This window comes from Melospiza georgiana, chromosome 30 (assembly GCF_028018845.1).
Source record: "Melospiza georgiana isolate bMelGeo1 chromosome 30, bMelGeo1.pri, whole genome shotgun sequence".
In the NCBI taxonomy this organism is placed as follows: domain Eukaryota; kingdom Metazoa; phylum Chordata; class Aves; order Passeriformes; family Passerellidae; genus Melospiza; species Melospiza georgiana.
The window spans coordinates 199,087-221,591 of NC_080459.1; the positions used below are offsets into that span (position 1 = coordinate 199,087).

Here is a 22,505-nt window from a genome sequence, read left to right on the forward strand (position 1 = left end):
GGATATACTGGGGTATACTGGGAGGGACTGGGATATACTGGGAATGGAACTGGGGGTACGGGGATATACTGGGAAGGGAACTGGGGATACTGGGATATACTGGGGTATACTGGGAGGGACTGGGAGGCGATACTGGGAGCACTGGGAATGGGGAACTGGGGATACTGGTTTGTACTGGGAGGGAATACTGGGGTATACTGGGAATGGAACTGGGGGTACTGGCATATACTGGGATATACTGGGAGCAGAACTGGTCATACTGGGAGTGGGAACTGGTCATACTGGTTATACTGGGAGGGGAACTGAGGGCACTGGGATATACTGGGAATGGGACTGGGAATACTGGGAGTGCTGGGAATGGATACTGGGATATACTGGGAAGGGAACTGGGGGCACTGGGATATACTGGGAAGGGAACTGGGGATACTGGGATATACTGGAATGTACTGGGAGGGGAACTGGGGCTACTGGGATATACTGGGAATGGAATTGGGGATATACTGGGGATACTGGTTTGTACTGGGAGGGGAACTGGGGACACTGGGAATGGAACTGGGCCATACTGGGAGCACTGGGAATGAAACTGGGGGTACTGGGATGGCTGGGATATACTGGGAGGGGAACTGGGGATACTGGGGGTACTGGGATATACTGGGATATACTGGGAGCACTGGGAATGGATACTGGGATGTGCTGGGAGGGGATACTGGGGGTACTGGCATAGACTGGGAATGGGACTGGAGATACTGGTTTATACTGGGAATGGGAACTGGGGGTACTGGGATATACTGGGAATGGATACTGGGATATACTGGGAGGGGAACTGGGGGTACTGGGATATACTGGGAATGGAACTGGGGATACTGGGGATACTGGGAATGGATACTGGGGATACTGGGATATACTGGTTTGTACTGGGAATGGATACTGGGATATACTGGGAATGGAACTGGGGGTACTGGGATATACTGGGAATGGAATGGGGGATACTGGGATATACTGGTTTGTACTGGGAATGGAACTGGGGGTACTGGGAGGGGATACTGGGGATACTGGGAGCACTGGGAGTACTGGGAATGGGACTGGAGATACTGGTTTATACTGGGAATGGGAACTGGGGGCACTGGGAGTGCTGGGAGGGGATACTGGGGGTACTGGGATATACTGGGAATGGATACTGGGGGTACTGGGATATACTGGGAATGGAATTGGGGATACTGGGATATACTGGGAATGGATACTGGGGATACTGGGATATACTGGGAATGGATACTGGGGATACTGGGCCATACTGGGAGGGGAACTGGGGATACTGGTTTGTACTGGGAGGGGAACTGGGGGTACTGGGATATACTGGGAATGGGACTGGGCCATACTGGGAGGGGAACTGGGGATACTGGTTTGTACTGGGATGGGAAATGGCGGTACTGGGAGTGCTGGGAGAAGAACTGGGGGTACTGGGATATACTGGTTTGTACTGGGAATGGGAACTGGGGATACTGGGATATACTGGGATATACTGGGAATGGGACTGGGGGTACTGGGATATACTGGGAATGGAATTGGGGATATACTGGGGATACTGGTTTGTACTGGGAATGGGAACTGGGGGTACTGGGATATACTGGGAATGGAATTGGGGATATACTGGGGATACTGGTTTGTACTGGGAGGGGAACTGGGGACACTGGGAATGGAACTGGGCCATACTGGGAGCACTGGGAATGAAACTGGGGGTACTGGGATGGCTGGGATACACTGGGAGGGGAAACTGGGGATACTGGGATATACTGGGATATACTGGGATATACTGGGATGTACTGGGACAGGACCTGAGGACACTGGGATATACTGGGAGGGGAAACTGGGGATACTGGGAGTGCTGGGAGCGGGAACTGGGGATACTGGGATATACTGGAAGCACTGGGAATGGGACTGGGGATATACTGGGATATACTGGGAGGGGAACTGGGGATACTGGGATATACTGGGATATACTGGGATATACTGGGAGCAGAACTGTGCCATACTGGGAGTTCTAGGGGGGAACTGGGGATACTGGTTTGTACTGGGAGGGGAAACTGGGGATACTGGGAATGCTGGGAGCGGATACTGGGGGTACTGGGATATACTGGGAATGGAACTGGGGATATACTGGGATATACTGGGAGGGGAACTGGGGATACTGGGAGCACTGGGATATACTGGGAATGGAACTGGGGTTATACTGGGAGGGGGAACTGGGTATACTGGGATATACTGGGAATGGATCTGGACCATACTGGGATATACTGGGAGGGGAACTGGGGATACTGGGAGCACTGGGATATACTGGGATATACTGGGAGCACTGGGAATGGATACTGGGATGTGCTGGGAGGGGAACTGAGGGCACTGGGATATACTGGGAATGGGACTGGAGATACTGGTTTATACTGGGAATGGGAACTGGGGGTACTGGGAGTGCTGGGAGGGGATACTGGGGATACTGGGATATACTGGGAATGGAACTGGGGATATACTGGGATATACTGGGGTATACTGGGAATGGAACTGGGGATACTGGGATATACTGGGATATACTGGGAATGGATACTGGGGATACTGGGATATACTGGGAGGGGATACTGGGGATACTGGGATATACTGGGAATGGATACTGGGGGTACTGGGAGCACTGGGAATGGATACTGGGGATACTGGGATATACTGGGAATGGAACTGGGGGTACTGGGATATACTGGGAGGGGATACTGGGGGTACTGGGATGTACTGGGATGTACTGGGAATGGGGACACTGGGACTGCTGGGAGAGGAACTGGGGTTACTGGGAGGAGAACTGAGCCATACTGGGAGCACTGGGGATACTGGGAAGGGAACTGGGCCATACTGGGAGCACTGGGAATGGGACTGGGCCATACTGGGCCATACTGGGAAGGGAACTGGGCCATACTGGGAGCACTGGGAATGGGACCGGGCCCATCCCAGTTTAACCAGTGACACCCCACCCCCTCCCAGTATAAACCAGTATAAACCAGTATAAACCAGTATAAACTAGTGACACCCCCTCCCAGTATAAACCAGTATAAACCAGTATAAACCAGTATAAACTAGTGACACCCCCTCCCAGTATAAACCAGTATAAACCAGTATAAACCAGTATAAACTAGTGACACCCCCTCCCAGTATAAACCAGTATAAACCAGTATAAACCAGTATAAACTAGTGACACCCCCTCCCAGTATAAACCAGTATAAACCAGTATAAACCAGTATAAACTATTGACACCCCCTCCCAGTATAAACCAGTATAAACCAGTATAAACCAGTATAAACTATTGACACCCCCTCCCAGTATAAACCAGTATAAACCAGTCCAACCCAACCAAACTGAACCCAAACCAACCCAAACCAGTCCGAACCAGTCCAGACCAGTATAAACCAGTCCAAACCAGTCCAGACCAGTCCGAACCAGTCCAAACCAGTGCAGACCAGTGCAGACCAGTCCAAACCAGTCCAGACCAGTATAAACCAGTCCAAACCAGTGCAGACCAGTGCAGACCAGTATAAACCAATCCAGACCAGTCCGAACCAGTCCAAACCAGTGCAGACCAGTCCAAACCAGTGCAGACCAGTATAAACCAGTCCAAACCAGTGCAGACCAGTCCAAACCAGTGCAGACCAGTATAAACCAGTCCAAACCAGTGCAGACCAGTCCAAACCAGTCCAAACCAGTCCAGACCAGTATAAACCAGTGCAGACCAGTATAAACCAGTCCAAACCAGTCCAGACCAGTATAAACCAGTACAGACCAGTATAAACCAGTCCAAACCAGTCCCTTGGCTCTTTAATCCGGCCCGAGCAGCGCTGGGGGGGGGGGGGGGGGGGCGGGGGAATTTTTGGGATTTTGGGATTTTTTCAAAATTTTTCTTTTTGAATTTTTGGGGTTTTTGGGATTTTTTCAAAATTTTTGTTTTTGAAATTTTTACAAAATTTTTCTTTTTGAATTTTTGGGGGTTTTGGGATTTTTTCAAAATTTTTCTGTTTGAATTTTTGGGGGTTTTGGGATTTTTTCAAAATTTTCCTTTTTGAATTTTTTGGGGTTTTGGGATTTTTTCAGAATTTTTTTTTTGATTTTTTGGGGTTTTTGGGATTTTTTCAAAATTTTTCTTTTTGAATTTTTGGGGTTTTGGGATTTTTTCAGAATTTTCCTTTTTGAATTTTTGGGATTTTTTCAAAATTTTTCTTTTTTCATTTTTGGGGTTTTTGGAGAATCTTTTGGGATTTTTTTTTTTTTTTTGTTATTCTGGGATTTTTGGGGATTCATTTTTGATATTTTTGGGGAATTTTTGGAGGAATTTTTGAATTTTGGGGGAATTTTTTGGGATTTTTTTCAGGATTTTTTTGGAGGCATTTTAGGAATTTTGGTTTTTTATTTTTGGGGGGTATTTTGGGGTTTTTTGGGGATTTCTTGGGAGGTTTTGAGGATTTTTGGGGGGATTTGGGTTTTTTTTTTGGGGCTTTTTTTCAGATATTTCAGGGATTTTTCAGGGATATTTTCGCAGCTTTTATTGGGTATTTTTGGGGATATTTTGCAGATTTTTCAGGGGATTTTCTCAGGTTTTATTGGGTTTTTTTGGGGATATTTTGCAGATTTTTCCAGGATTTTCTCAGGTTTTATTGGGTTTTTTTGGGGGATTTTTGAGGTTTTATTGGGATCTCCAAGGGGACTTTCTCAGGTTTTATTGGGTATTTTTGGAGATATTTTGCAGATTTTTCGGGGAATTTTCTCAGGTTTTATTGGGTGTTTTTGGGGATATTTTGCAGATTTTTCCAGGATTTCCTCAGGTTTTATTGGGTATTTTTGGGGATATTTTGCAGATTTTTCCAGGATTTTCTCAGGTTTTATTGGGTATTTTTGGGGATATTTTGCAGATTTTTCAGGGGATTTTCTCAGGTTTTATTGGGTATTTTTGGGGATATTTTGCAGAGTTTTCCAGGATTTTCTCAGGTTTTATTGGGTATTTTTGGGGATATTTTGCAGATTTTTCCAGGATTTTCTCAGGTTTTATTGGGTATTTTTGGGGATATTTTGCAGAGTTTTCAGGGGATATTTTCAGGTTTTATTGGGTATTTTTCTGGGGATTTTTGCAGGTTTTATTGGGTTCTCCAAGGGGATTTTCCAGGGATTTTTCGGGGATATTTTCGCACCTTTTATTGGGTATTTTTGGGGATATTTTGCAGATTTTTCGGGCATATTTTCGCACCTTTTATTGGGTGTTTTTGGGGATATTTTGCAGATTTTTCCGGGATTTTCTCAGGTTTTATTGGGTGTTTTTGGGGATATTTTGCAGAGTTTTCAGGGGATTTTCTCAGGTTTTATTGGGATATTTCGGGGGGTTTCTCTGCAGGTTTTATTGGGTTCCTGGGGTGTCTCTCCCCTCCTCAGGGCGGTTTTTGGGGTCACTTGAGGCAGCGCTCGAAGTAGGTGGCTCCCACGTAGCCGCCCCGCAGCGAGCGCTGCACGTTCTGCTCAAACAGGCGCCGGTTGCTCTGCAGCACCTCAGCAGCCTCCTTGTTCAGGGGGTCCTCGGGGTTGGGCTCCTTCGGGGGGAAAATTTGGGGTCAGGGGGATCCAAAACTTATCCTAAAATTCCCCTAAAATTGCCCTAAAATCCCTTAAAGCACCCAAATCCCAAAATTCCCCTAAAACCCCCCAGAATTCCCCTAAAACTCCCCCAAATCCCATCAGTTGTTGTTTGGGGTTCAGCTCCTTTGGGGGGGAGATTTGGGGTCAGGGGGGTCCCAAAATTCCCCTAAAATTCCCCTAAAATCCAACAGAATCCCAGAATTCTCTAAAACCCCACAAATCCCCCCAAAATCCCTTTACACAACCCAAATCCCAGAAAATTCCATCAGTCATTTTTTGGGGTTCGGCTCCTTTTGGGGGAAAGTTTGGGGTCAGGGGGATCCAAAACTTATCCTAAAATTCCCCAAAAATTCCCCTAAAATCCCTTAAAGCACCCAAATCCCAAAATTCCCCTAAAACCCCCCAGAATTCCCCTAAAACTGCCCCAAATCCCATCAGTTGTTGTTTGGGGTTCAGTTCCTTTGGGGGGAAAATTTGGGGTCAGGGGGGTCCCAAAATTCCCCTAAAATTCCCCTAAAATCCCCACAAAATCCCTTAAAGCACCCAAGTCCCAAAATCCCCCTAAAATCCCCAAAAATCCCACAAAATCCCACTAAAATCCCATTAAAATCCCATTAAAATCCCACTAAAATCCCACTAAAATCCCACAAAATCCCCTCCCAGCAGCCCCCGTTTGGGGTTTGGGTCCCATTTTGGGGCTCCCCTTGTTCAGGGGCTCCTCGGGGTTGGGCTCCTTTTGGGGGAAAGTTTGGGGTCAGGGGGATCCCAAAATTCCCCTAAAATTCCCCTAAAATCCCTTAAAGCCCCCAAGTCCCAAAATCCCCTAAAACCCCCCAGAATTCCCCTAAAACTCCCCCAAATCCCATCAGTTGTTGTTTGGGGTTCAGCTCCTTTCGAGGGAAAATTTGGGTTCGGGGGGGTCCCAAAATTCCCCTAAAATTCCCACAAAATTCCCTTAAAGCCCCCAAGTCCCAAAATCCCCAAAAATCCCACAAAATCCCATTAAAATCCCCAAAAATCCCACAAAATCCCACTAAAATCCCACTAAAATCCCACAAAAATCCCACTAAAATCCCACAAAATCCCACTAAAATCCCACTAAAATCCCACTAAAATCCCATTAAAATCCCACAAAATCCCACTAAAATCCCCAAAAATCCCCAAAAATCCCACTAAAATCCCATTAAAATCCCACTAAAATCCCACTAAAATCCCACTAAAATCCCACTAAAATCCCACTAAAATCCCATTAAAATCCCACTAAAATCCCACTAAAATCCCACTAAAATCCCACTAAAATCCCATTAAAATCCCACTAAAATCCCATTAAAATCCCACAAAATCCCACTAAAATCCCACTAAAATCCCACTAAAATCCCACAAAATCCCACTAAAATCCCATTAAAATCCCACTAAAATCTCATTAAAATCCCACTAAAATCCCACTAAAATCCCACTAAAATCCCATTAAAATCCCATTAAAATCCCACTAAAATCCCATTAAAATCCCACAAAATCCCCTCCCAGCAGCCCCTGTTGGGGTTTGGGTCCCATTTTGGGGCTCCCCTTGTTCAGGGGCTCCTCGGGGTTGGGCTCCTTTGGGGGGGAGATTTGGGGTCAGGGGGGTCCCAAAATTCCCCTAAAATTCCCCTAAAATCACTTAAACCCCTCAGATCCCACAATTCCCCTAAAACCCCCCAGAATTCCCTAAAATCCCCCCCAAAAAATCCCATAAATCATTGTTTAGGGTTTGGCTCCTTTTGGGGGGAAAATTTGGGGTTTGAGGGACCCCCAAATATGGGGGGGAAGAAAACCCCAAAAACCCCAAAAACCCCAAATCCCTTCATGTAACCCCAACCCCAGAATTCCCCTAAAACCCCCCAGAATTTCCTAAAATCCCCCCAAAAATCCCCCCAAAAATCCCCCCCCAAAAAATCCCATAAATCATTGTTTAGGGTTTGGCTCCTTTTGGGGTGGGGGGGAAATTTGGGGTTTCAGGGACCCCCAAATATGGGGGGAAGAAGACCCCAAAAACCCCAAAAACCCCAAAAAGCCCAAATCCCTTCATGTAACCCCAACCCCAGAATTCCCCTAAAACCCCCCAGAATTCCCTAAAATCCCCCCAAAAAGTCCCCCCGGACCCCCCCAAACCCCTCAGTGCCCCAAACCCCCCCTGCCCTCGCTCGGGGTTGGGCTCCTCTAGGGGCAAAGTTTGGGCTCAGGGGGACCCCAAAAAAATCCCCAAAATCCCCCCGGAGCCCCCTGTGTCCCCACAGGTGTCCCCAAATCCCCCCAGGTGTGTCCCCAGGTGTGTCCCCAAATCCCCCCAGGTGTGTCCCCAGGTGTGTCCCCAAATCCCCCCAGGTGTGTCCCCACATCCCCAGGTGTCCCCAGGTGTGTCCCCAGGTGTGTCCCCAGGGGTGTCCCCAAGCCTTCCAGGTGTCCCCACGTCCCCAGGTGCGTCCCCAGGTGTGTCCCCATGTCCCCAGGTGTACCCCCATGTCCCCAGGTGTGTCCCCAGGTGTACCCCCATGTCCCCAGGTGTCCCCCAGGTGTGTCCCCATGGCCCCAGGTGTCCCCAGGTGTCCCCCCGTGTCCTCAGGTGTGTCCCCAGGTGTCCCCAAGCCCCCCCACTGCTGCCCCAAAGGTGTCCCCACATCCTCCAAGTGTCCTCCAGGTGTCCCCAACTCCCCCCCAGGTGTGTCCCTGTGTCCCCAAGGCCGCCAGGTGTGTCCCCAGGGTGTTCCCAGGTGTCCCCATGTCCCCAGGTGTGTCCCCAGGTGTGCCCCCATGTCCCCAGGTGTGCCCCCAGGTGTGTCCCCATGTCCCCCAATGTCCCCAAGGTCCCCCAGGTATTCTCAGGTGGATCCCCCCATGTCCCCAGGTGTGTCCCCAAGCCTTCCAGGTGTCCCCACATCCCCAGGTGTGTCCCCATGTCCCCCCAGCTGTCCCCCAGCTGTCCCCAGGTGTCCCCTCATGTCCCCAGGTGTGTCCCCATGTCCCCCCAAGTGTCCCCATGCACATCCCCCAGGTGTCCCCATGTCCCCCCATGTCCCCACAGGTGTGTCCCCACATCCCCAGGTGTGCCCAGGTGTGTCCCCACGTCCCCAGATGTGTCCCCATTACCCCCCAGATGTGTCCCCATGTCCCTCCCCACGTCCCCAGCTGTCCCCCAGGTGTCCCTGTGTCCCCCCATGTCCCCACAGGTGCGTCCCCAGATGTCCCCAAGCCCCCCAGGTGTCCCCAAGCCCCCCAGGTGTCCCCAGGTGTCCCCAGGTGTCCCTCACCAGGAACAGGTACTGCAGGCCGTAGATGATGGAGTTGATGGTCAGCACCGGCTTCCAGTCCTCCCTGCGGGCACAGCGGGCACCGGTCAGCGGGCACGGCCACGGGCACCGGTCAGCGGGCACCGGTCAGCGGTCAGCGGGCACGGCCATGGGCACTGCCATGGGCACCGGTCAGCGGGCACGGCCATGGGCACCGGTCAACGGGCACCGGTCAGCGGGCACCGGTCAGTGGGCACTGCCATGGGCACCGGTCAGCAGGCACGGCCACGGGCACTGCCATGGGCACGGCCACGGGCACTGCCATGGGCACCGGTCAGCGGGCACTGCCACGGGCACGGCCATGGGCACCGGTCAGCGGGCACGGCCATGGGCACGGCCATGGGCACCGGTCAGCAGGCACGGCCATGGGCACGGCCATGGGCACCGGTCAGCGGGCACCGGTCAGCGGGCACTGCCATGGGCACCCGTCAGCAGGCACCGGTCAGCGGGCACTGCCAGTGGGCACGGCCATGGGCACCGGTCAGTGGGCACCGGTCAGTGGGCACTGCCAGCGGTCAGTGGGCACGGCCATAGGCACCCGTCAGCGGGCACGGCCAGTGGGCAGGGGGCACTGTGGCCAGCGGGCACTGCCAGCGGTCAGTGGGCACTGCGGCCATGGCGAGCAGGCACAGCCAGCGGGCAGCAGGCACGGCCACAGCCACCGGTCACTGCAGGCACTGCGGCCAGCGGGCACTGCGGCCACTGCAGCCACTGGGCACGGCCAGCAGTCACTGGGCACTGCGGCCACAGCGGCCAGTGGGCACTGCGGTCACTGCAGCCACTGGGCACGGCCAGCAGTCACTGGGCACTGCGGCCACTGTGGTCAGCGGGCACTGCGGTCACTGTGGTCAGCGGGCACTGCGGTCACTACAGTCAGCGGGCACTGCGGTCACTGTGGTCAGCGGGCATTGTGGTCAGTGGTCACTGCAGCCAGTGGGCACTGCGGCCACAGCGGTCAGCGGGCACTGCGGCCACAGCGGTCAGCGGGCACTGCGGCCACAGCGGTCAGCGGGCACTGCGGTCACTGTGGTCAGTGGGCACTGCGGTCACTGTGGTCAGCAGGCACTGCGGTCACTGTGGTCAGTGGTCACTGTGGTCAGCGGGCACTGTGGTCACTGTGGTCAGTGGCCACTGTGGTCAGTGGGCACTGCGGGCACTGCGGTCAGCGGGCACTGTGGTCAGCAGTCACTGCCACTGAGGCCGCTGCGGCCACGGCCATGGTCAGTGAGCACTGCGGTAAGGGGCCAGTGGGCACTGCGGTCAGGGGTCAGTGGGCACTGCGGTCACTGCGGTCAGCGGGCACTGCGGTCACTGTGGTCAGCGGGCACTGCGGCCATTATGGCCACGGTCAGTGTGGTTGTTGGTCATTGGTCAGCGGTCAGTTGGCAATGCAATCAGAGGACAGCAGTCAGTGGGCAGTGGTGTCAGCAGTCAGCGGCCAGTGCAGTCAGTGGGCAGTGAGCTGTGGGGTCAGTGTGGGTCAGTGTGGGTCAGTGTGGTCAGTGGGGTCAGTGTGGTCAGTGTGGTCAGTGTGGGTCAGTGTGGGTCAGTGTGGGTCAGTGTGGTCAGTGTGGGTCAGTGTGGTCAGTGTGGGTCAGTGTGGGTCAGTGTGGTCAGTGGTCAGTGTGGTCAGTGTGGTCAGTGTGGGTCAGTGTGGTCAGTGTGGGTCAGTGTGGTCAGTGGTCAGTGTGGTCAGTGTGGTCAGTGTGGTCAGTATGGTCAGTGGTCAGTGTGGTCAATGGTCAGTGTGGGTCAGTGTGGTCAGTGTGGTCAATGGTCAGTGTGGGTCAGTGTGGTCAGTGTGGTCAGTATGGTCAGTGGTCAGTGTGGTCAATGGTCAGTGTGGTCAATGGTCAGTGTGGGTCAGTGTGGTCAGTGTGGTCAGTGGTCAGTGTGGTCAGTGGTCAATGGTCAGTGGTCATTGCGGTCAGTGCAGTCAGTGGTCAATGGTCAGTGCGGCCACCACAGCCACCAGCAGGTGACCACAGCCCCCCAGGTGTGTCCCAGGTGTGTCCCAGGTGTGTCACCGAGTGTGTGTGTGTGTGTGTGTGTGTGTGTCACTGTGTGTGTGTGTGTGTGTGTGTGTCACTGTGTGTGTGTGTCACTGTGTGTGTGTGTGTGTGTGTCACTGTGTGTGTGTGTCACTGTGTGTGTGTGTGTGTGTGTGTCACTGTGTGTGTGTCACTGTGTGTGTGTGTCACTGTGTGTGTGTGTGTGTGTGTCACTGTGTGTGTGTGTCACTGTGTGTGTGTGTGTGTGTGTGTGTGTCACTGTGTGTGTGTGTGTGTGTGTGTGTCACTGTGTGTGTGTCACTGTGTGTCCCAGGTGTGTCACTGTGTGTGTGTCACTGTGTGTGTGTGTCACTGTGTGTGTGTGTGTGTGTGTGTGTGTCACTGTGTGTGTGTCACTGTGTGTCCCAGGTGTGTCACTGTGTGTGTGTCACTGTGTGTGTGTGTCACTGTGTGTGTGTGTGTGTGTGTCACTGTGTGTGTGTCACTGTGTGTCCCAGGTGTGTCACTCTGTGTGTGTGTGTGTGTGTCACTGTGTGTGTGTCACTGTGTGTGTGTGTGTCACTGTGTGTGTGTGTGTCACTGTGTGTGTGTGTGTGTCACTGTGTGTGTGTCACTGTGTGTGTGTGTGTGTCACTGTGTGTGTGTCACTGTGTGTGTGTGTCACTCTGTGTGTGTCCCAGGTGTGTCACTGTGTGTGTGTGTGTGTGTGTGTGTGTGTGTGTGTGTGTGACTGTGTGTGTGTCACTGTGTGTCCCAGGTGTGTCACTGTGTGTGTCACTGTGTGTGTGTGTCACTGTGTGTGTGTGTCACTGTGTGTGTGTGTCACTGTGTGTGTGTCACTGTCTCCCAGGTGTGTCCCAGGTGTGTCCCAGGTGTGTCCCAGGTGTGTCCCAGGTGTGTCCCAGTCTCACCTGAGGATGTTGAGGCACACGTTGCCCTCCAGGTCGATGTTGGGGTGGTACAGCATGGCCAGGTGTGTCACTGTGTGTGTCACTGTGTGTGTGTCACTGTGTGTGTGTCACTGTGTGTGTGTCACTGTGTGTGTGTGTCACTGTGTGTGTGTGACTGTGTGTGTGTGTGTGTGTGTGTGTCACTGTGTGTGTGTGTCACTGTGTGTGTGTCACTGTGTGTGTGTCACTCTGTGTCCCAGGTGTGTCACTGTGTGTGTGTCACTCTGTGTGTGTGTCACTGTGTGTCCCAGGTGTGTCACTGTGTGTGTGTGTCACTGTGTGTGTGTGACTGTGTGTGTGTGTCACTGTGTCACTGTGTGTGTGTGTCACTGTGTGTGTGTCACTGTGTGTGTGTGTGTGTGTGTGTGTCACTGTGTGTGTGTGACTGTGTGTGTGTGACTGTGTGTGTCACTGTGTGTGTGTGTCACTGTGTGTCCCAGGTGTGTCACTGTGTGTGTGTGTGTCACTGTGTGTCCCAGGTGTGTCCCAGGTGTGTCACTGTGTGTGTGTGTCACTGTGTGTGTGTGTGTGTGTGTGTGTGTGTGTGTCACTGTGTGTGTCACTGTGTGTGTGTCCCAGGTGTGTCCCAGGTGTGTCCCAGGTGTGTCCCAGCTGTGTTTCAGGCTCACCTGAGGATGTTGAGGCAGACGTTGCCCTCCAGGTCGATGTTGGGGTGGTACAGCATGGCCAGGTGTGTCACTGTGTGTGTGTGTGTGTGTGTGACTGTGTGTGTGTGTGTCACTGTGTGTGTGTGTCACTGTGTGTGTCCCAGGTGTGTCCCAGGTGTGTCCCAGGTGTGTCCCAGGTGTGTCACTGTGTGTCCCAGGTGTGTCCCAGGTGTTTTTGGGGCTCACCTGAGGATGTTGAGGCACACGTTGCCCTCCAGGTCGATGTTGGGGTGGTACACCATCGTCTCACACTTCACCTTGGGCGGGTCGTGAGGGTACCCCTGCCCCACCTGGGGGGACAACGGGGTCACCTGGGGCCACCGAGTGACACCGAGTGACCCCCAATGGCCACCGAGTGACCACTGAGTGACCACCGAGTGACACCGAGTGACCCCAATGGCCACCGAGTGACACCGAGTGACCTCCAATGGCCACCGAGTGACCCCTGAGTGACCCCCAATGGCCACCGAGTGACACCGAGTGACACCGAGTGACCTCCAGGGACCACCGAGTGACCACCGAGTGACCACCGAGTGACCCCCAGGGACCACCGAGTGACCCCAATGGCCACCGAGTGACCACCGAGTGACACCGAGTGACCCCCAATGGCCACCGAGTGACACCGAGTGACCACCGAGTGACCTCCAGGGGCCACCAATCCCCTCCCCAGCCCTGGCCTACCTGGGGGGGACACACCTGGGGGCCGCTGAGTGACCCCTGATGGCCACCAACCCTCCCAATGGCCACTGAGTCACCTCAAGGGGCCACTGAGTGACCTCCAGCCCTACTCTGGCCCAGGAGCCACCAAGTCACCATGGTGGCCACCAGCCCCTCCAGGGGCCACCAACCCCCCCAGTGACCACCCAGTCACCCCCAATGGCCACCAACCCCCCAAGGGCCACCCAGTCACCCCCAAGGGCCACCAACCCCCCAATGGCCACCCAGACACCCCCAAGGGCCACCAACCTCCCCAGGGGCCACCGGGCAGTGTCCAGTGGCCACCGAGTGACCCCTGATGGCCACCAACCTCCCCAGGGGCCACCGAGTGATCCCCAAGGGCCACCAACCCCCCAGTGACCACCGAGTGACCCCCAATGGCCACCAGGCAGTGTCCAGTGGCCACCAACCCCCCAATGGCCACCAACCTCCCCAGTGGCCACCCAGTCACCCCCAAGGGCCACCAACCCCCCAATGGCCACCGAGTGACCCCCAATGGCCACCGAGTGACCCCCAATGGCCACCGGGCAGTGTCCAGTGGCCACCAACCCCCCAATGGCCACCGGGCAGTGTCCAGTGGCCACCGAGTGGCCGCCTGGGGGGCCCAGCACTCACCTTGAAGCTGAAGACGAATTTGCCGCCCTTGTAGAAACCCTGGGGACACAAAAACGTCACTGAGGGGACACGGGGGACACGGGGACAGGGACACAGGGGACACAGGGAGATGCCCCCCAGGTGCAAGGTGACACAGGTGACCCAGGTGACACAGGGAGGTGCCCCAGGTGCCCCCCAGGTTCTCCAGGTGCCCCAGGTGCCCCCCAGGTTCTCCAGGTGCCCCAGGTGCCCCCCAGGTTCCCCCCAGGTTCCAGGTGCCCCCAGGTATCCCCCAGGTGCCCCAGGTGACACAGGTGCCCCAGGGAGGTGCCCACCAGGTGCCCCAGGTTCCCCCCAGGCACCCTAGGGACGTTCCCCAGGTGCCACACAGGTGACACACAGGTGACACACAGGTGACACACAGGTGACACACAGGTGGCACAGATGACCCAGGTGCCCCCAGATTGCCCAGGTACCCCCAGGGACGTTCCCCAGGTTCCCCGCAGGTCCCAGGTGCCCCCCAGGTTCCCCAGATGCCCCAGGTGCCACCCAGGTGCCCCAGGTGCCACCCAGGCGCCCCAGGGAGGTGCCCAAGGTTCCCCAGGTGACACAGATGCCCCCTGCACCAGGTGCCCCAGGGAGGTGACACCCAGGTGCCCCAGGTGACACAGGAAGGTTCCCCAGGTGCCCCAGGTGACACAGGCAGGTGCCCCCCAAGTGCTGCCCAGGTGCCCCAGGTTCCCCAGCTGCCAGGTGCCACCCAGGTGCCTCAGGTCCCCCAGGTGACACAGGAAGGTTCCCCAGGTGCCCCAGGTGACACAGGGAGGTTCCCCAGGTGCCCCAGGTGACACAGGAAGGTTCCCCAGGTTCTCCAGATGCTCCCCAGGCTCCCCAGGTGCCACAGGTGCCCCAGATGCCCCCAGGTGCCACCCAAGTGCCCCAGGAAGGCTCCACAGGTGCCCACCAGGTTCCCCAGGTGAGGCAAGTGCCCCAGAGGGAGGCCCCAGGCCCCCCCCAGGTTCCCCAGGTGCCCTCCATGTGCCCCAGGTGACACAGGTGACCCAGGTGTCCCCCAGGGAGGTCCCCCAGGTGCCCCCCAAGCAGGTGCCCCCCAGATGCCTCCCAGGTTCCCCAGGTGACACAGGGAGGTTCCCCAGGTCCCAGGTACCCCCCAGGTGCCCCCCAGGTGCCCCCAGGTGACAGCCAGGTTCCCCAGGTGACACAGGTGCCCTAGGGAGGTTCCCCAGATGCCCCCCAGGTGCCTTGGGGTACCCCCCAAGTGACACAGGTGACACAAGGAGCGCCCCCAGGTTCCCCAGGTGCCCCCCAGGTGACACACAGAGGTGACACACAGGTGACACACAGGTGACACAGGAAGGTTCCCCGGGTTCCCCAGATGCTGCCCAGGTGACACACAGGTGACACACAGGTGACACACACGTGACCCAGGTTCCCCAGGTGCCCCATGGAGGTTCCCCAGGTGCCCCAGGTTCCCCAGGTGACACAGATGACCCAGGTTCCCCAGGTTCCCCAGGTGACACAGAGGTGACACGGATGACCCAGGTTCCCCAGGTTCCCCCCCAGGTTCCCCAGGTGACACAGAGGTGACACAGGTGACCCAGGTTCCCCAGGTGCCCCATGGAGGTTCCCCAGGTGGCACAGGGAGGTTCCCCAGGTTCCCAAGGCCCCCCAGGTTCCCCAGGTGCCCCCCAGGTGACACGGATGACCCAGGTTCCCCAGGTGACACAGGTGACACAGAGGTGACACAGGAAGGTTCCCCAGGTGACACAGGGAGGTTCCCCAGGTTCCCCAGGTGACACAGAGGTGACACAGATGACCCAGGTTCCCCAGGTGCCCCAGAGGTGACACAGAGGTGACACAGGGGTGACACAGGGGTGACACAGAGGTGACACACAGGTGACACGGAGGTGACACACAGGTGACACGGGTGTCCCCGTGCTGGGCCCACCTCGTCGGGGCAGATGAGCAGGCGGAAGTGCAGCAGATCGTCCTGGTCTGAGAAATCGATCTCACACGTCTTGGGCAGGTTCAGCTCGTTGATGTCTGGGGACAGAGGGGACATTGGGGACACTGGGGAGACTGAGGGGACAGTGAGGGGACACTGGGGACATTGGGGACACTGAGGGGACACTGAGGGGACATTGGGGACATTGGGGACATTGGGGACACTGGGGACACTGAGGGGACATTGGGGATACACAGGGGACATTGGGGACATTGGGGACACACAGGGGACATTGGGGACAGTGAGGGGACATTGGGGACATTGGGGACAGTGAGGGGACACTGGGGGGACAGTGACAGAGAATGGATCTCACACGTCTTGGGCAGGTTCAGCTCGTTGATGTCTGGGGACATTGGGGACAGTGGGGACATTGGGGACACGAGACATGGGGACATTGGGGACACTGGGGACACACAGGGGACATTGGGGACATGGGGACACACAGGGGACATTGGGGACACTGAGGGGACATTGGCACAGAGAGGACAATGAGGACATCGGGGACACCTGGGGACAGTGAGGGGACACTGGGGACAAGTGAGGACAGCTGGGGAAACATGGGGACATTGAGGACATGGGGACACCTGGGGACAAGTAGGGACACAGGGACAGCTGGGGACAAATGGGGACACATGGGGAGAGAAAGGGACAGCTGGGGACACACGGGGACACGGGTGGGACAGCAGTGACACACAGGTGACACACACAGGTGACACTCAAGTGACACAGGTGACACACAGGTGACACAGGTGACACACAGGTGACACACACAGGTGACACAGGTGACACACAGGTGACACACAGGTGACATACTGAGGTGACAGAGGTGACACACAGGTGACACACACAGGTGACACAGGTGACACAGGTGACACACAGGTGACACACAGGTGACACACTGAGGTGACACAGGTGACACAGATGACACACTGAGGTGACAGAGGTGACACACACAAGTGACACACTGAGGTGACACAGGTGACACTCAGGTGACACACAGGTGACACAGGTGACACTCAGGTGACACTCAGGTGACACACAGGTGACACACAGGTGACACACAGGTGACACAGGTGACACAGGTGACACACAGGTGACACACTGAGGTGACACAGGTGACACAGCCATGACACCCCATGAGCCCAACCCCTCCCTGGCCCATCCCCAGCACAACTGGGCCCAAACTGGGACCAAACTGGGCCATACTGGGAATCACTGGGATCAAACTGGGCCATACTGGGAATCACGGGGACCAAACTGGGCCATACTGGGAATCACTGGGATCAAACTGGGCCATACTGGGAATCACTGGGACCAAACTGGGCCATACTGGGAATCACTGGGACCAAACTGGGCCATACTGGGAATCACGGGGACCAAACTGGGCTATACTGGGAATCACTGGGATCAAACTGGGCTATACTGGGAATCACTGGGATCAAACCGGGCCATACTGGGAATCACTGGGATCAAACTGGGCCATACTGGGTCATACTGGGAATCACTGGGACCAAACTGGGCCATACTGGGAGCAAACTGGGAGAATACTGGGATTATACTGGGAGCAAACTGGGAGAATACTGGGATTATACTGGGACTATACTGGGCCATACTGGGACCATACTGGGACTAGACTGGGGCCATACTGGGCCATACTGGGACCTATATCTGACCCTTACTGGTCCCAGTATGAGCTCTTTACTGGTCCCAGTATGAGCCCTTTACTGGTCCCAGTATGAGCCCCTCACTGGTCCCAGTATGTGCCCGTTACTGGTCCCAGTATGAGCCCTTTACTGGTCCCAGTATGAGCCCATTACTGGTCCCAGTATGGGCCCTTTACTGGTCCCAGTATGGGCCCTTTACTGGTTCCAGTATGAGCCCTTTACTGGTCCCAGTATGAGCCCTTTACTGGTTCCAGTATGAGCCCTTTACTGGTCCCAGTTTCCAGCCCTTGCTGGGCCCAGTCTGCGACCGTTAATGGGCCCAGTCTGAGATCCTTACTGGGACCAGTATGACACCCTGCGGGGACCAGTTTGGAGCCCTTACTGGGACCAGTATGACACCCTGCGGGGACCAGTTTGGAGCCCTTACTGGGACCAGTATGACACCCTGCTGGCCCCAGTTTGGAGCCCTTACTGGGACCAGTATGACACCCTGCGGGGACCAGTTTGGAGCCCTTACTGGGACCAGTATGACACCCTGCGGGGACCAGTTTGGAGCCCTTACTGGGACCAGTATGACACCCTGCTGGCCCCAGTTTGGAGCCCTTACTGGGACCAGTATGACACCCTGCTGGGACCAGTTTGGAGCCCTTACTGGGACCAGTATGAGGGCCTGCTGGGACCAGTTTGGAGCCCTTACTGGGACCAGTATGACACCCTGCTGGCCCCAGTTTGGGGCCCTTACTGGGACCAGTATGACACCCTGCTGGGACCAGTTTGGAGCCCTTACTGGGACCAGTATGAGGGCCTGCTGGGACCAGTTTGGAGCCCTTACTGGGACCAGTATGACACCCTGCTGGGACCAGTTTGGAGCCCTTACTGGGACCAGTATGAGGGCCTGCTGGGACCAGTTTGGAACCCTTACTGGGACCAGTATGAGGGCCTGCTGGCCCCAGTTTGGAGCCCTTACTGGGACCAGTATAACACCCTGCTGGGACCAGTTTGGAGCCCTTACTGGGACCAGTATGAGGGCCTGCTGGCCCCAGTTTGGAGCCCTTACTGGGACCAGTATAACACCCTGCTGGGACCAGTTTGGGGCCCTTACTGGGATAACTTTGGGACCCTTACTGGTCCCAGTCTGCAACTGTTACTGGCCCCAGTTTCCAGCCCTTACTGGGCCCAGTTTGGGGCCCTTACTGGGCCCAGCTTCCAGCCCTTACTGGGCCCAGTTTCCAGCCCTGACTGGCCCCAGTTTCCAGCCCTTACTGGGCCCAGTTTGGGGCCCTTACTGGGCCCAGTTTGGGGCCCTTACTGGGCCCAGTTTGGGGCCCTTACTGGGCCCAGTTTGGGGCCCTTACTGGGCCCAGTTTCCAGCCCTGACTGGGCCCAGTTTCCAGCCCTTACTGGGCCCAGTTTCCAGCCCTGACTGGGCCCAGTTTCCAGCCCTGACTGGGCCCAGTTTGGGGCCCTTACTGGGCCCAGTTTACGGCCGTTACTGGCCCCCATCTGAGGCCCTGCTGTGCCCAGTCTGCGACTGTTACTGGCCCCAGTTCGAGGCCTTTACTGGCCCCAGTTTCCAGCCCTTACTGGGCCCAGTTTCCAGCCCTGACTGGCCCCAGTGTGCAACCCTTAATGACCCCAGTCTGCATCCCTGCTGGCCCCAGTTTGGGACCCTTACTGGGACCACTTTGGGGCCCTTACTGGCCCCAGTTTGCAGCCGTTACTGGTCCCAGTTCGAGGCCCTTACTGGCCTCAGTTTGAGGCCCTGCTGGGCCCAGTTTGTGGCCATTACTGGGCCCAGTGTGAGGCCCTGCTGGGCTCAGCCTGTGACCCTTACTGGGCCCAGTTCATGGCCCTTACTGGGCCCACTTCGAGGCCCTGACTGGTCCCAGTTTGGGGCCTGTACTGGTCCCAGCTTCTGACCCTTCCTGGCCCCAGTTTGGGATCCACACTGCCCCCCGTTTGTAGCCCTTACTGGGCCCAGTCTGTGGCCTTTATTGGCCCCAGTTTGGGACCGTTGCTGGCCCCAGTTTGGGACCCTGACTGGCCCCAGTTTGTGGCCATTACTGGCCCCAGTCTGTGGCCTTTATTGGCCCAGTGTGCGGCCCTGCTGGGCCAAGTCTGCAACCGTTACTGGCCCCAATTCGAGGCCCTTACTGGCCCCAGTGTGCTGCTCATACTGGCCCCAGTTTGGGACCCTTACTGGTCCCAGTTTGAGGCCCTGCTGGGCCCAGTGTGTGGCCATTACTGGCCTCAGTCTGTGGCCGTTACTGGGCCCAGTCAGGCCCTTACTGGCCTCAGTTCGAGGCCCTTACTGGTCCCAGCTTCCAGCCCTTACTGGGCCCAGTTTGGGGTCCCTACTGGCCTCCGTTTGGGACCCTTACTGGGCCCAGTTTGTGGCCCTTACTGGTCCCAGTTTGAGGCCCTGTTGGGGCCAGTGTGCGGCCATTACTGGCCTCAGTCTGTGGCCGTTACTGGCCGCAGTTCGAGGCCTTTTCTGGACCCAGTTTGGGACCCTTACTGGGCCCAGTGTGCTGTTCTTACTGGCCCCAGTCTGCAGCCCTGCTGGCCCCAGTTGAGACCGTCACTGGCCCCAGTTTCCAGCCCTTACTGGTCCCAGTTCGGGACCCTCACAGGCCCAGTTTGGGACCTTTACTGGGCCCAGCGTCCAGCTCTGACTGGCCCCAGTGTGCGTCCCTGCTGGCCCCAGTCTGTGCCCGCCGCCTCCCCTCAGACCTTTCTGGATGCGGAGCTGCGCGGCCGAGGCCTTTTTGCTGGAGCTCTTGGTGCCGCCCGCCGATTCCTCCTCCTTCTTCTGCTGCTTCAGCGAGAACAGCTTGATCATCCTGCCGGGCCGGGGCGGCGGGGCCGGGGCGGGTCGGGGCCCCCCCCGGGGCCGAGGGAGCGGGGCCGGGCCGGGGGCGGCTCCGGTTCGGGGGCTCCGGGGGCGACGGGGGCCGGAGGCGAGCGCTGAGAGCCGGCCGGCTCGGCAACTTCCGGAGCCGCTCGGCAACTTCCGGAGCCGCTCGGGACTCTCCGGAACCGCTTCGGCAACTTCCGGGATCTCTTCGTGAAGCTCCGGAATTGCTTCGCTGCGACTTCGGGAGTTTCCGGAAGCGCTTCGGGAAGCTCCGGAGGTGCTTGGCGACTTCCGGAACCGCTTCGGAACCGTCTCGGGGCTTGGCGGAACGGCCTCAGCGATGTCCGGAGCCGCTCGGAACCTACCGGAAAGGAGGGAGGAGGTTCGGGACTCTCCGGAACCGCTTCGGAACCTCTGGGCGATCTCCGGGGCCGCTTCGCGGGTCTCTGGAATCGCTTCGAGAACCTCCGCAGGGCTTCGGAATCTCTCGGCAAACTCCGGAGCCGCCTGGCGAGTTCCGGACCCGCTTCGGAACCGTTTCGGCCTCGGGCTCCGCCGGCGCCGCTCGGGAGCCGCTTCCGGGAGCTCCGGAACCGCTTCGGGGATCTCCGGAAAAGGGGGGTGAGGGGAGGGGCTCGGGGGTCTCCGGAATGGGGGGAGGGGCTCGGGGGTCTCCGGAAGGGGGGGAGGGTCCCCTCAGCACTTTCTGGAAAGACTCCGGCGGGCCCGAGGGCGCTTCGGCTTCTTCCGGAAGGAGATCGACTCGTTCCGGCGCTTCGACCTCGCTTCGGTTCTTTCCGGAGCGCTTCGGTTTTTTTCGGAAAAGGGGGCGGGGCAAAGCGCTCCGAAAAGCGCCGATCTCCGCCCCTCGGCTCTTTCCGGCAGCCCCTTCGTTTCTGTTTCCCGCGTTTCACGCTCGGCTATTTCCGGAAACCTTCGGGTTTTTCCGTAAAAGGGGGCGGGGCGAGGTGATCCGAGAAGCGCCGATCTCGAGTCCTCGGCTCTTTCCGGAAAGGAGGCGGGGCGAAGCGCTCCGAGAAGCGCCAGTCTCGTTTCTCTCTCCCTCGCCTCACACTCGGCTCTTTCCGGAGCACTTCGGGTTTTTCCGGAAAAGGGGGCGGGGCCAGGCGCTCCGAAAAGCGCCGATCTCGTTTCTCTCTCCCTGGCCTCACGCTCGGCTCTTTCCGGAGCCTTTCGGCTCTCCCCCGTTCCCACCAGCCAATCCCGCGCGGGGGCGGGGCTTGCGGCCCTTTCTCCCAGTGGGCGCCGCCATGTTGCTCATGGGCGCTGCCATCTTTGCTGGCCCGGGGTGAACTGGGACCAGTTTGCCCTCCCAGTGCCTCCCGTCCCAGCCCCAGTTCACGCCCAGGGGTGGATCCGGCACGGAAATTGGGGAGAATTCAGGAAATCCAAGCATAGAAATTGTGGAGAACTCAGGAAATCCAAACATTAAAATGGGGGAGAACGCAGGAAATCCAAATATTAAAATGATGGAGAATCCAGTAAACCCAAGTACAGAAATGGGGGAGAATTCAGGAAATCTGAGCCCAGAAATGAGGGACAATGCTCAAAATTCAAACACTAAAATAAGGGCGAATCCAGGAAATCCAAGCCCTGAAAATGGGGGGTAACCCAGGAAATTCAAACATTAAAATGAGGGGGAACCCAGGAAATCCAAATATTAAAATGAGGCAGAATCCAAGAAATTCAAGCCCCAAAATGGGGGAGGAATTCAGGAAACATAAGCCCAGAAATGGGGCAGAATCCTGGAAATCCAAACATTAAAATGAAGGAAAATCCTGGAAATCCAAGCCCTGAAATTGGGGAGATTCCAGGAAATCAAAGCACAGAAATGGGGGAAATTCCAGGAAATCCAGGTTAAATCAAGCACAGAAACTGGGGGGAATTCAGGAAATCCAAGCACAGAAACGGGACAGAATGCAGGAAATCCAAACCCAGAAATGAGGGAAATTCCAGGAAACCCAAGCACAGAAATGGGGCAGAATTCAGTAAATCCAGGTCAGATTAAGCCCCGAAATTGG

At 56.5% G+C, this 22,505-nt stretch overlaps 1 protein-coding gene across 2 annotated transcripts in view; it reads right to left on the reverse strand.

Moving 5' to 3' along the window:
* UBE2M (ubiquitin conjugating enzyme E2 M) overlaps positions 1-21,101 on the reverse strand; it is a 91,395-nt gene extending 70,294 nt beyond the window's left edge. The window contains exons 1-6 of one of the 2 annotated variants that reach the window (XM_058042271.1): positions 20,340-21,101; positions 15,886-15,980; positions 13,938-13,976; positions 12,792-12,895; positions 8,937-9,000; positions 5,439-5,603 (exon numbers count right to left, since the gene is read on the reverse strand). In XM_058042271.1, the coding sequence (XP_057898254.1) occupies positions 5,463-5,603; positions 8,937-9,000; positions 12,792-12,895; positions 13,938-13,976; positions 15,886-15,980; positions 20,340-20,448 (552 nt within the window). In that variant the 5' untranslated portion in view covers positions 20,449-21,101 and the 3' untranslated portion in view covers positions 5,439-5,462. Of the gene's footprint in view, positions 1-5,256; positions 5,604-8,936; positions 9,001-12,791; positions 12,896-13,937; positions 13,977-15,885; positions 15,981-20,339 lie in introns of those variants that run through there. The other variant, XM_058042269.1, reaches the window with a different exon arrangement.
* Between the last annotated feature and the right edge of the window lie 1,404 nt (positions 21,102-22,505).